The 15,162-nt window shown below is 41.3% G+C and overlaps 1 protein-coding gene across 4 annotated transcripts in view; it reads right to left on the bottom strand.

Annotated features, from left to right (window-relative positions):
* Positions 1 to 15,162, bottom strand: part of LOC109873265 (ectodysplasin-A-like) — a 63,059-nt gene that overhangs the window by 16,159 nt on the left and 31,738 nt on the right. For all 4 annotated transcript variants that reach the window (XM_031807415.1, XM_031807414.1, XM_031807413.1 and 1 more), the window contains exon 2: positions 12,779 to 12,887. In XM_031807415.1, coding sequence (XP_031663275.1) covers positions 12,779 to 12,887 — 109 coding nt within the window. The remainder of the gene's footprint in view (positions 1 to 12,778; positions 12,888 to 15,162) is intronic.

Raw genomic sequence — 15,162 nt, forward strand, 5'->3', positions numbered from 1 at the left:
AAACATGGTTACATTTATTTCCATTTTAGGTAATGTTCTAGGAACGTTCTCCAACTTGTTTGATATTGGGAATGTTCTCAAATAGTTCAGGAAAACATTAAGAAACAATGTTCTTCCGTCGGAATTTCAGTACTTCAGTTAAATAAAGGTTATGCAAAACTAAAACTAAAACTTCAGCATAATGTTTCCAACATGTTTACTCATGGTTCTATTTAAAGTAATGTCCCCAAACATTAAGACAAATGTCCATAAAAATCACAAGAAAACTTTAGTAACGTACAGAGAACATTCTAAAAATGTTACTTAAAAACATATACATTCTGTTCTCAGCATCAACAAAACTCTATCCTCTATCTTGTTAAGTGTGTTCTGGTGTGTTGAACATGCCCACTAATTGGCCACACCTGATCTTAATTAGTGTTTGTTTCCTTTGAAATGTTGTCATTTTGAATAGAGAAAAATGAACAGCTTTGTCTGAGTTAAAAAAAAAACATGGCATGCTAGCTCCATCCTGGTGGCACAGTAGAGTAATTCCATGGCTACAGAACAGAAGATCATAGGTTTGAATCTCACAGATGCCATTCCACAATAAAAAAAGAAAAGTGTTTGCATGATTAGTGCCTAAGGAAATACATTTAAAATCAAATTGTATTAGTCACATGCGCCGAATACAACAGATGTAGACCTTATAGGGAAATGCTTACTTGCGAGCCCCTAATCGATAATGCAGCTTTAAAAAATACAGATAAGTACAAGAAATAAAAGTAACAAGTAATTAAAGAGCAGCAGTAAAATAACAATAGCAAGACTATGTACAGGGGGGTACCGGTACAGAGTTAATGTGCGGGGGGGCACCGGTACGTTGAGGTAATATGTACATGTATGTAGTTATTGAAGTGACTATGCATAGATGATATCAACAGAGAGTGGCAGCGGTGTAAAAGAGAGGAAGGGGGGCAATGCAAATAGTCAGGGTAGCCATTTAATTAGGTGTTTAGGAGTCTTATGGCTTGGGGGTAGAAGCTGTTTAGAAGCCTCTTGGACCTAGACTTGGTGTTCCGGTACTGCTTGCCGTGCGGTAGCAGAGAGAACAGTCTATGGCTAGGGTGGCTGGAGCCTTTGACAATTTTTAGAGCCTTCTTCTGACACCGCCTCATATAGAGGTCCTGGATGGCAGGAAGATCGTGTGATGTACTGGGCTGTTCGCACTGCCCTCTGTAGTGCCTTGCGGTCAGAGGCCGAGAAGTTGCCATACCAGGCAGTGATGCAACCAGGATGCTCTCGATGGTGCAGCTGTAGAACCTTTTGAGGATCTGAGGACCCATGCCAAATCTTTTCAGTCTCCTGAGAGGGAATAGGTTTTGTATTGCCCTCTTCACGACTGTCTTGTTGTGCTTGGACCATGTTAGTTTGTTGGTGATGTGTACACCAAGGAACTTGAAGGTCTCAACCTGCTCCACTGCAGCCCCATCGATGAGAATGGGGGCATGCTCAGTCCTCTTTTTCCTTTAGTCCACAATCACCTCCTTTGTCTTGAGCACATTGAGGGAGAGATAGTTGTCCTGGCACCACACGGCCAGGTCCCTGACCTTATCCCTATAGGCTGTCTTGTCGTTGTCGGTGATCAGGCCTACCACTGTTGTGTCATCGGCAAACTTAATGATGGTGTTGGCAGTGTGGAGTGCAATAGAGATTGCATCATCTGTGGATGATTCCATGTGCTTGGAGTTCAAAACAGTTAACCTAAGCTAGCAGTCTTATTGAAACATGTTCTCAGAATGTTTTTTAATTACCTTACCTTCTCAGAACATTAATACAACCTCTCAGGAAAACATTCAGGGAACCATAGTAAAATGTTCTCAGAACCTCCCTGCAAACTAAAAATTTATGTTCCCAGAACAGGCAAAATCTTCACATCTGTTCTCAGAACGTTTAAAAAACGTTCAGTTTTACCGGTCAGGAAACTCATGGCTTCATTCCCAGAACTAATGGGCAACCAAAAATGTATGTTTCCACAACTTTCAAGGAAGCAAATGTGCTAGCTGGGATATGTCAAACAAACACATTGGGATACACTCAATTCATCTGTGTCATTAGTGAATTGAAATCTAGCAGCAAGAGAACAGAAACCAGATATTATGGTGATCAAATGGATCAAAAAGAGAACATAAAGGGAGTCACTGTGTGAAAACACTCAACTTGTCAAATATTCTGGGTTGGGAGTATTCATGCTTGCTCAACGTAGCTACTACTCTAAAATAGCCCAATGTTGGGAAAATATTTTAGCTTTCTGTTTCTTCTGTAAGTACAAACCGTACACATTGCAACACGTCTTTCCACAAAAAAATCTAATTAAAAGGCACAAAGTCAACCTTGGCATTGCACAAAATTCACTCTGACTGCCAAGAAGCCCTCACCAGTTGTCCAAATGGAATAGGATCTGCTTTGTGTAATCTCATACTGCATGGATCCTGCACAGTGCAGCTCTAACCTCCGAGCTCAGACTGTGATTCATGGCATGGGATTGTAATACATGGTCTTTCTTCATTTTAATCAAAATGAAAGAAGGACAGACCTGTCAGAGAGCAGGTGGAGGAAATTGTTAACATTCATTCCTTAGGCCTGAGATTGTCGATATTTGCTTTAAAGCTCAGTCTTAATTGAATATGTTTATAATGTAGAGCTAAACTCACATATCCAGGTAGCCTCAAAGTTAGAGTGTTGGGCCAGTAACCACAAGGTTGCTAGTTCAGGTTAAAAAAAAAATCTATCAATGTAACCTTAAGCATAGCCCTTAATCCTATTTGCTCCAGGGGTGCTGTACAATTGTGACCTCACTCCCTGCAGATGTCTCAGGGGGAGTTGGGATATGCAAAAAAAAAAACGGAATTCTATTACACACAACTATAAGCACCCCCCAAATTCTTATTATAGCTATTAATTAATAAATCTATACTCAGCTTGTTCGATAACATCGTCTGTCTTGTTGCCTAATTTGGAAAGACCTTTTGACCGGGGCTGCTTGATCCGTTAAAGTAATGTCCAAGAAATGTAATGGATATTAAGTTGAAATCAAATTGAACTATAAATGGCTGTTATTGAAGACAATGAGTCAGCCAATGGTCACATCTTAAAATGAGCTCTGCTCTCCCCTGCTCCATGTGAAGGGGAAAAACAGCATTATCTAATCTAGTGAGTTGGTGCTCCCAGTCCTGTCAAAGGCCTTGTCATGTAATGCTGTCTGAGTACATGAGTGCCCCAGGAGAACCTAATACAAGCAGAGAGGGGATGGGGAGAACAAGGAGATGAGCCAATTGGTCAATCTGTCATCTCTCTGGCTAATTTTATTTAAAAAGAGTGAAGTTAGCCAGCAGCTTCATTATTGCAATTTGGACAGGTCTCACAGTAGGAGGCCTGATCGTTTGCGGGCCATTACACAGCAGTGTTTCAAATGACACTGGGAGACCGAAAATTACATTAAGCTCCTTTATTGTATTTTCAGCCTGCCTCAGGCAAGTAATTGACCTTGGTGGATTTGTGAGGTACAGTGCCTTCAGAAAGTATTCACACCCCTTGACTTTTTCCACATTTTGTTGTGTTACAGCCTGAATTTAAAATGGATTTGTTGCATTGAGATGTTTTGTCACTGGCCTACAGATAATACCCCATAATGTTAATTAAAGTGGAATTATGATTTTTGATGAATAGAATTCATACAAAATGAAAAGCTGAAATGTCTTGAGTCAATAGGTATTCGACCCCTTTGTTATGGTGACTCATTTTGTGTGCAATAATAGTGTTTAACATGATTTTTGAATGATTACCTGTCCCCCACACATCTCTGTACCCCACACATAGAGTTACAGTGGGGAGAACAAGATACACTGCCGATTTTGCAGGTTTTCCTACTTACAAAGCATGTAGAGGTCTGTAATTCTTAATCATAGGTACACTTCAACTGTGAGAGACGGAATCTAAAACAAAAATCCAGAAAATCACATTGTATGATTTTTAAGTAATTAATTTGCATTTTATTGCATGACATTAGTATTCGATACATCAGAAAAGCAGAACTTAATATTTGGTACAGAAACCTTTGTTTGCAATTACAGAGATCATACGTTTCCTGTAGTTCTTGACCAGGTTTGCACACACTGCAGCAGGGATTTTGGCCCACTCCTCCATACAGACCTTCTCCAGATCCTTCAGGTTTCAGGGCTGTCGCTGGGCAATACGGACATTCAGCTCCCTCCAAAGATCTTCTATTGGGTTCAGGTCTGGAGACTGGCTAGGCCACTCCAGGATCTTGAGATGCTTCTTACGGAGCCACTCCTTAGTTGCCCTGGCTGTGTGTTTTATGTCGTTGTCATGCTGGAAGACCCAGCCACAACCCATCTTCAATGCTCTTACTGAGGGAAGGAGGTTGTTGGCCAAGATCTCGCGATACATGGCCCCATCCATCCTCCCCTCAATACAGTGCAGTCATCCTGTCCCCTTTGCAGAAAAGCATCCCCAAAGAATGATGTTTCCACCTCCATGCTTCAAGATTGGGATGGTGTTCTTGGGGTTGTACTCACCCTTCTTCTTCCTCCAAACACGGCGAGTGGAGTTTAGACCAAAAAGCTATTTTTGTCTCATCAGACCACATGACCTTCTACCATTCCTCCTCTGGATCATCCAGATGGGCATTGTGGCAAACTTCAGACGAGCCTGGACATGCGCTGGCTTGAGCAGGGGGACCTTGCGTGCGCTGCAGGATTTTAATCCATGACGGCGTAGTGTGTTACTAATGGTTTTCTTTGAGACTGTGGTCTCAGCTCTCTTCAGGTCATTGACCAGGTCCTGCCGTGTAGTTCTGGGCTGATCCCTCACCTTCCTCATGATCATTGATGCCCCACGAGGTGAGATCTTGCATGGAGCCCCAGACCGAGGGTGATTGACCGTCATCTTGAATTTCTTCCATTTTCTAATAATTGCGCCAACAGTTGTTGCCTTCTCACCAAGCTGCTTGCCTATTGTCCTGTAGCCCATCCCAGCCTTGTGCAGGTCTACAATTTTACCCCTGATGTCCTTACACAGCTCTCTGGTCTTGGCCATTGTGGAGAGGTTGGAGTCTGTTTGATTGAGTGTGTGGACAGGTGTCTTTTATACAGGTAACGAGTTCAAACAGGTGCAGTTAATACAGGTAATGAGTGGAGAACAGGAGGGCTTCTTAAAGAAAAACTAACAGTTCTGTGACAGCCGGAATTCTTACTGGTTGGCAGGTGATCAAATACTTATGTCATGCAATAAAATGCAAATTAATGACTTAAAAAATCATACAATGTGATTTTCTGGATATTTGTTTCAGATTCCGTCTCTCACAGTTGAAGTGTACCTATGATAAAATTACAGACCTATACATGCTTTGTAAGTAGGAAAACCTGCAAAATCGGCAGTGTATCAAATACGTGTTCTCCCCACTGTATATGTAAGGTCCCTCAGTCGAGCAGTGAATTTCAAACACAGATTCAACCATAAAGACCAAAGAAAAGAAAGGCACAGTAGATGGGTAAAAAAAATACATTGAATATCCCTTTGAGCATAGTGAAGTTATTAATTACACTTTGGATGGTGTATCAATACACCCAGTCACTTCAAAGATGCAGATGTCCTTCCTAACTCAGTTACTGGAGAAGAAGGAAATAGCTCAGGGATTTTACCATAAGGCCAATGGTGACTTTAAATTTTTTTTTATGGCTGTGATAGGAGAAAAATGAGGATGGATCAACAACATTGCAGTTACTCCACAATACTAACCTAATAGACAGAGTGAAAAGAAGAAAGCCTGTACAGAATACAAATATTCCAAAACATGCATTCTGTTTGCAACAAGACATTCAAGTAAAACTGCAAAAAATTGCAAAAAAAATGACCTTTACGTTTGGAATACAAAGTGTTATGTTTGGGGCAAATCCAATACAACACATTAAAAAAGAAACGGAATGGAGCTAAGACCGGCAAAATCCTAGAGGAAAACCTGTTCCAGTCTACTTTCCACCAGACACTGGGAGATGGATTCACCTTTCAGCAGGACAATAACCTAAAACACAAGATCAAATCAACACTGGAGTTGCTTACCAAGAAGGCAGTGAATGTTCCTGAGTGACTGAGTTACAGTTTTGACTTAAATTGGTTTGAAAATCTATGGCAAAACCTGAAAATGGTTGTCTAGCAATGATCAAAGACCAATTTTATAGAGCTTGAAGAATTTAGAAAAAGATTATGGACAAATGTTGCACAATCCAGGTGTGGAAAGCTCTTAAGAGACTTACCCAGAAAGAGTCATGGCTGTAATCTCTGCCAAAGGTGCTTCTAACATGTATTGACTCAGGGCTGTGAATACTTATGTAAATTAGATTTTTCTGTATTTCATTTTCAATACATTTGCAAAAATTTCTAAAAACAGGTTTTCACTTTGTCATTATGGGGTCTTGCGTGTAGATGGGTGAGAAAAAAAATCTATTGAATCCATTTTGAATTCAGGGTGTAACACAACAACATGTGGAATAAGTCAAGGGGTATGAATACTTTCTGAAGGAAAAGTACAATATATTCTCCACACATGAAATACTGTATGTGCAGAGGACCAAACCAAGTTGGCAGTTATATTAGAGGTGTACAAAAACAGACAATTATTTGACGTAATAGGCCTCTGATTTAGTAACACTGCAGTCTCGGCCCTCAGATCTGTCTGTGTTTAAAGATATCCCCTATAAAACTGACAACTCCACTTTGCAGTGAGACAGAGAGGAGGCATATCCAGTGCATGAAACTGACATATTCTGAAGACTAACGGAATGTCTACATATGTTATTCTGACAGTCCCCATGCTGAGTGTTTCAGTTTACATTATGGTACACAGAGCATACAAGGACTCCAGGCTTTCATATGACTCACTCTCACAATCCATTTCCAATGCAACCACAAACTGTGCACTCCAGAAAGAATGAATAAACACCTTGGAGTAAAAAAATGATGTTAACCTTGATGACATTTGACTGTGAAGTAAAGACAGATGGGCTTTGCGGTGTGAATACAGCTCTGTGATTAAATTCAGTGACACATGTAGGTGATGATAATGAGGAGGAACGACAGGTGAACATGAAGCTTTTCCTTTCAACAGCAGCAGCCATCTGTGTAGGGGCATGTATCCCAGCGATCCCACTTCTACCTGTTACAGCGGTGACCCCGCACTCTTTGTGCAGGTGAAGAATCACAAACATTCTGTGCTTGTAAAGATCAATGCCACCCTCAATACATTGCTTAAGCTCCACATGAAGAAAACACAGGAGGGTTTGGGTTCCCTCCCTTCTTCCTGCTTTGTCTCTTAAACCAAAGGTGATAGAGACCAAAACAGATCAGGTGTCACAGAAGGTTTGCTCACCGCACGAGCATCTCGTCTGGTTTTGATGTAGGTGAAAGTGCCCAAAGCCTGGGCCGTGTGATCATACATGGATAGTCTGGTGTCATTTCAGTCCAGTGAAAATATACATTTGCGGTTGACCTAACCCTCCATAATGCCTATCCTTTTGGGGGGCTCTTTTGGAGAGGCCTTTCCCTCCATACAGTGCTTTCTCCATTTCGTTTTCCTTGAATTTTTATAGGGGAGTCACTTTTTCACGCTGATCTTGGGAATGCGCGTAGTTCAAGGCCAGGCAAGCATTCCTGAAGCAGCCAAAGACCCTGGCATTTCTGGGCTCTGCCAACGCCTCTCTGGCATGCAGCACTATTGTGCTTGCATGTATCTTTGTCACCAGTGGAAATCTTTCCTGGCACCAATCTAACATACTACTTTCTAACTCCTATGGCTCAAGTTTCAAACACACATTAGTTTGCAATTTCCCCATGTAAAAACTGGCGCACTGGCATTTTCAAACTGCCAGGATTGGCAATTTACCTGCCTAACATCAGGTCGCTTGCGCTGAGGTGGGAGGGGTGGCAATATTACAGGTGTGTCCTTAAAAATAAGCAAAAAAATGACAATTTCATGCAACGCTAATGGAAAGTGTTTAAACCCACCAAATGCAGCTGTTAACGGTAAAGCAGGTGATAATGGCATGGATTTTGAGAGTGGAAAGAGAGATATGCCTTTTGTGCCAGTGAATCTCGTATTTATAAACATAAACAACTTTTGGTTTTCCCCCATTTCGTTTAATTTGATTTAAAACCAAGCATAGCCTACCCTCCCCTTAAACAATGCTGGTTTAGCAGCAAAGTATAGGTGCGTCTTTATATCCTGGTCATTAGCTAAGTAGCCTATAAATAAAGGGGTTTAAATTGTCTACTGAGAGTGCTTTGAAATATTAAGCTTTTGCCCTCATATGTTTTCATTATTCACAATTGACATACTTAATTTATCTTGTTCAAGTTGCCCACTGGGCAGATGTCAATTCAATGTCTATTCCACGTTGGTTGAACGTCATTCCATAAAAATTATGTGGAAACACATTTTGAAAGAGCTGACCTCGTCCGATTACAAATGACGCACTCCAAACTATTCAGGCCTCCTATCATGCCATATCAACGGCAGATTGTTTTTGAGGATCTGCCTTGCACATAGGCAATGATACAATTGACAGGAGCCTAGTATTATGTATAGAAGTGCAAATGTTATGGTAAAGACATATATGCCTACCCCAGCTAGCACATTTGGTTCCTTTGAAGTTGTGGGAACATATGTTTTTGGTTTCCCATTGGTTCTGGGAACAAAGCCATATGTGTCCTGACCGGTAAAACGTTTTTTTTAAACGTTTTGAGAATGGAAGTGAACATTTTGTCTGTTCTGGGAACATTCTTTTTAGGTTGCAGGGAGGTTCTGAGAATGTTTTACTATGGTTCCCTGAAAGCTTTCCTGGGAGGTTTTATTCATGTTCTGAGAATGGAAATGATAGGTTATTATGAGGTTTTTGAATAGCTTCCTTAAAAGTTTCAATAAGACTTTTAATAACACTGCTAACGTAGTTTAACTGCTTAGAACTCCAAGCACAGATATAAATTAATTTGCTTAGGCATTAATCAAGCAAACATGTCATTTAAAAAAAATTAAAATCTCACTGACGCTATCAAAATCAAATCAAATCAAATTTTATTTGTCACATACACATGGTTAGCAGATGTTAATGCGAGTGTAGCGAAATGCTTGTGCTTCTAGTTCTGACAATGCAGTAATAACCAACAAGTAATCTAGCTAACAATTCCAAAACTACTGTCTTATACACAGTGTAAGGGGATAAAGAATATGTACATAAAGATATATGAATGAGTGATGGTACAGAGCAGCATAGGCAAGATACAGTAGATGGTATCGAGTACAGTATATACATATGAGATGAGTATGTAAACAAAGTGGCATAGTTAAAGTGGCTAGTGATACATGTATTACATAAGGATGTAGTAGATGATATAGAGTACAGTATATATGTATACATATGAGATGAATAATGTAGGGTATGTAAACATTATATTAGGTAGCATTGTTTAAAGTGGCTAGTGATATATTTTACATCATTTCCCATCAATTCCCATTATTAAAGTGGCTGGAATTGAGTCAGTGTGTTGGCAGCAGCCACTCAATGTTAGTGGTGGCTGTTTAACAGTCTGATGGCCTTGAGATAGAAGCTGTTTTTCAGTCTCTCGGTCCCAGCTTTGATGCACCTGTACTGACCTCGCCTTCTGGATGATAGCGGGGTGAACAGGCAGTGGCTCGGGTGGTTGTTGTCCTTGATGATCTTTATGGCCTTCCTGTAACATCGGGTGGTGTAGGTGTCCTGGAGGGCAGGTAGTTTGCCCCCGGTGATGCGTTGTGCAGACCTCACTACCCTCTGGAGAGCCTTACGGTTGTGGGCGGAGCAGTTGCCGTACCAGGCGGTGATACAGCCCGCCAGGATGCTCTCGATTGTGCATCTGTAGAAGTTTGTGAGTGCTTTTGGTGAGAAGCCAAATTTCTTCAGCCTCCTGAGGTTGAAGAGGTGCTGCTGCGCCTTCTTCACGATGCTGTCTGTGTGAGTGGACCAATTCAGTTTGTCTGTGATGTGTATGCCGAGGAACTTAAAACTTACTACCCTCTCCACTACTGTTCCATCGATGTGGATAGGGGGGTGTTCCCTCTGCTGTTTCCTGAAGTCCACAATCATCTCCTTAGTTTTGTTGACGTTGAGTGTGAGGTTATTTTCCTGACACCACACTCCAAGGGCCCTCACCTCCTCCCTGTAGGCCGCCTCGTCGTTGTTGGTGATCAAGCCTACCACTGTTGTGTCGTCCGCAAACTATCAACCTATGATCTTCTGTGGTCTGTCCATGGGATTAGTCCACTGCAGCACCAGGATGGAGCCATGTTTTATAAACTCATATAAAGCTGTTCATTTTAGTCTATTCAAACATACCCCCTTTCAAAGGAAACAAGCACTCATTAAGATCAGGTGTGGCCAATTAGTGGGTGTGGCCAACACACCTGAACACACTTAACAAGATAGAGATAGAGTTTTGTTGATACTGAGAACGGAATGTATACGTTTTTAAATAACATTATGCAGAAGTATTGAAATTCCCACAGGGGAACGTTGGTTCTTAACATTCTCTGACTTATTTCAGAACATTCCCAATGTCAAACCAGTTAAGGCATCCACATGCTTCCCAGCCGAAACAGTTCAGAAGAGTTCGGTGAGTGTTTTTCGGCTGTTCGGGCACACAACATTTATTTCTGGAGGCAAGCCGAAGTATGTTGCCGAAGTCTACGTCCCTTCGTCGGTGATTGGTCAACAGTAGGGATTCTTCAATAAAGTCTTTGTTGTCATTCAATGAGAGATGACTCGTTTTCATGCACATTTTTTCAATGACATTTCATTAGTTAGATGTAAAATTGTGCAACTAAGACCTCCTCGGCAAAACCATCAAAATGAATGATAGATTTCTTGAGTTATCTTAGATTATTTTCTGGAAGTGTTTTCAAGCGAGTATGCGAGCACACTTGTTTATTCGGCTAGCCGACTTCGCCGAACTGAAGCATGCTGACGCCTTCAGAGAACGTTCCTAGAACATTAGCGACAATGTAATTAAATGTACCACGTTTGTACTTTTACAAAACATTCTGTTAAAGTAATACCAAGAAAATTACAATTATTTTGTCAAGTTGCTTAAATGTGCTGAGAATGTTCCAAAGCCATGCAACTCTCCTGCACCAATCACAGAACATTGTGGGAAAGTTTTATGCAAAATAACGATAGGACAACCACGCTCTCACCAAGCTCTAAGAAACATATGGTTCTCCGATATGCTAGCTGGGACGTGTGAACACAATGCAATGGAACGAGAGAAGCGATTTATGATATCATGCTTCTGACCCCATCCTGTATAGAAATATTATTGTTGTTTTAAAAAACAAATAGCTTGTTTTCCGTTTTCTATCAAGCCCTCTATAGGCTACCCTAGGCTACTATGGCTGGTTCAACAGCAATGCATTGTCTTTTTTATCCTGGCCTTGCAAAGTAGCCTATCTATAAAAGGTGTTTAAATGGTCTATTCGTCAGAGTGCCTTGAATTGAAAATATACTGCACATCCTAAAACATACATGTACATTCAGCAGATGCTCTTCTCCAGAGCAACATGCTCAAGGGCACATCAACAGATTTGACAAATAGTCAGCTCAGGGATTGAAACCAGTTACCTTTCAGTTACAGGCCCGACGCTCTTAACCGCTAGGCTACCTACCTGCTGCCCCAGCTATGAAAATAGCAAAAAATATATTTCTGACATACCTTCAGAACTATTGCGCTACTGCCAGCGATTAGATTAACCATTGTGTTAAGTTTGTTAAAATAGAGCCCCTATTATCCTATTCCCTAAATGTGCTTGGTGACTGACACATCATTAGTGTCCATAAGGGGAGATCTTCAGCATTAAGCCTAAAGAGCAGCTCTCCATCTGGGATCACAGCTGATCACCATTTCTTCCCTATAGTATCTCTCCACTGAAAACACAACATTGGAACTGCACCACATTTACATGTAAATAAATCCTCAGAGCAGAAAGGGGCGGCTTTCAAAACACATGTCAATCATCTCCTCAGCCTTGCCTTACTGGAGGTAATCAGAGGAAAGGAACATTGCCTCACTAGCCAAACCTGATCCTGGCAGGATCTTTCCAACCTTAATGTGTGTGAAGCTGAGGTATGTAGACTCACTTCAACTGATATCTAAGCAGCAGTAGCCCACAATGGAATGAGAGAGTGAGCGAGTGAGTGAGAGAGAGAGAGGGAGAAGAGAGACTAAAACCCTCTCTAATGACAGAGTGCCCAAACTAATTACTGCATTGTAAATGTACACATGCAATGCATCTCAGGCTTTGAATTGAACACCACATCAAAAACCCCAGTGCTCACCCCTGTCAAACCAAGAAACCAGGAGAATGGCCGCAAAAAATAATTACTTAAGGTCTGGTTTCATACCAACAGCATAAAAGTGGGGAACAACATCTCCCTCCCAAAGTGCACAGATCCAGCCTCTGTAAACAAAACTAAACATCGCTGGCGTTACAAGAAATACCACCCCGACCATGAACCTTGCAGCATACAGGGTTCCGGCCTGCTCTGTCCCTGCTATCTTGATTACACGAGTCTTTTCCCTGGAGGAAAAGCTTTGATGTATACCCATCCGTCCAGCCATCAAATGAATTAGAACATTAAAGTTGAAGGCATTCTCTGAATGTAATGAAATCATTGCTCTGAAAAAGAATCCATACCTGAATCAAGTCGTTTATTCTGCTGGCTCCTTTTGGTGCGATGGACGGCATTTTCTCTGTCTTCTGTGAGGTGAGAGTTTTCCTCACTGTTCCCCAGAGGCAATCTATTCTGTTGGTCAGTGAGGGATACAAAAAAAGTGCTGTAAAATTGAAATAGAACTGTAGTTTGCAATGGTCTCTTTATAATTTCAAGCCTCTGTAGGACCTCTTAACTAGCCAGTCATGAGAACTTGCATAAGATATACGAAGTGTGTTCATATTATCTCATAACATTTATTGAAATCAGGGGCAATGTATGGAAAAGGAGACAAACTTGATGTTTTTTCAACTAATATTTCAAATCCAGACTGGAACCCTGCTGGGTGGATTAGATTTGTGTCTGTATTTTGGCTTTTGATGACATAGAATGGAATTACTTGGTTTTGTTCACTTTGAGTATTTATGAGACCTGCACCTGTGGAACATAAATTAGACCAAACTGCAACGCGATCAGCAGAGTACCTCTCTACAGACACTAAGAAGTGGGGATAGGGAATAGGGGAGAGGGAGAAAGGTTAACATTTCAGTCGCATGCCCAACTGCAGGGGAAACAACGTGAAAACATGATTCCATTGATGGAAGGCATCAGGCTTATGTGAATGGTACAAGATGCAGAAAACCAAACCCAGGCAGAGTCTCTATCTGATGGATAGTAGAGCAGGCCGCTTGTTTCCATGGCTCCTACTTGATAGTGTGGTATTGATTACTCATTGAAAATAGCACATTTTATGACAATAGAAAGCAGTAGACATTAATGCCAAAAGTCCACCAATAACCTTAAGACAGGCAAAGAAACATTACTTTTGACTGGGTTTGAACATGGGTCATCTGCGTGCCACAAGAATGTGTTAGCCCGCTGAGATAATGCCTGGGCAAACACTTATAGGGGAGTTCTGCCTCCAAAATAATAGAGGGCACTATAGTTCACTTTTCACTAGTTCAGTCTTCCATAAAAGTGTCTTCAAACTACTGTTTAAAAAGTTCTACATAAAAGAGTAATGCTGATTAAAGGCAATACCGTACCTGTTAAATGTTGTGAAAATTGGCCAGAGAGACTAGCGCTTGCCAAACATGAACAATAAGAATTACCTCACATCACTCCCAGCCAATGCTTTCATTTTATGGCCCCTCTGCATTCCTTTGGGGTGATTGTCCACTTCCACCAGCTATCATTATACTCTCCAGAGGTGAGTCTCATGTGCTGGTACACGCGTGTCAACGTTTATAGAGTTCAGCTCTATATGGATACTGCACTGATATCAGGGTACTTTCAACCTACATTAGAGACTGTACAGTACTCTAAAGCATTGGCTTTAAGGACAGGAATATTACATGAGAACAGTAACCAATGGACTACATTCCTTTAACATACAGTATGTACTCCAAATAAAATTGAATAACAATGGCTTTATTTAGCAGGTACAGAGGATGTTCTGTAGCTGAGTGATACCAACAACAGGCAGGCTTCTATGGATGCTCTGCTCGTTGCATGCCGACTTAAAAAATGCTGGAGTTTGTGCTTAACTCTGCACCTGGCCGACATTAAAACCGGGCAGGACAATAAAGGGTGAAAGCAGTGCTGTGAGTTTATTTTGTTTATCAGCGGGGCCTTTGATATCCCAGCCAGCCCGTAAAGGGAGAGGATGGCCAAAACTTCAGCTAACCTGACAGGCACTCATTACAGACTGTAGAACCTGAGACAAGACCTCTGAACCTCAGCTTTGTGTCAACATGACTCTCACCAAGTACTTTTCCATATGCTGCTGCCCACCTTTATGATAAAAATTCAACACTGAGTGTATAAAACATTAAGAACACCGTCCTAATATGTTGCCCTCAAAACAGCCTATATTCGTTAAGGCATAGACTCGACAAGGTGTCTCAAGCATTCCACAGGGATGCTGGCTCATGTTGACTCCACTGCTTCCCACAGTTGTGTCAAGTTGGCTGGATGTCCTTTGGGTGGTGGACCATTCTTGATACAAACAGGAAACTGTTGAGCGTGAAAAACCCAGCAGCGTTGTAGTTCTTGACACACACAAAGCAGTGCGCCTGGCACCTACTACCATACCACGTTCAAAGGCACTTAAATATTTTGTCTTGTCCATTCACCCTCTGAATTGTACACATACACAATCCATGTCTCAAGGCTTAACATCGTTATTTCAATTGTCTCCTCCCCTTCATATACACTGACTGAATTGGATTTAACAGGTGACATCAATAAGGGATCATAGCTTCCACCTGGATTCACCTGGTCAGTCTATGTCATGTACACTCAGTGTATATACAGTGGGGCAAAAAAGTATTTATTCAGCCACCAATTGTGCAAGTTCTCCCACTTA

The sequence above is a fragment of the Oncorhynchus kisutch genome, linkage group LG28 (assembly GCF_002021735.2).
Source record: "Oncorhynchus kisutch isolate 150728-3 linkage group LG28, Okis_V2, whole genome shotgun sequence".
In the NCBI taxonomy this organism is placed as follows: domain Eukaryota; kingdom Metazoa; phylum Chordata; class Actinopteri; order Salmoniformes; family Salmonidae; genus Oncorhynchus; species Oncorhynchus kisutch.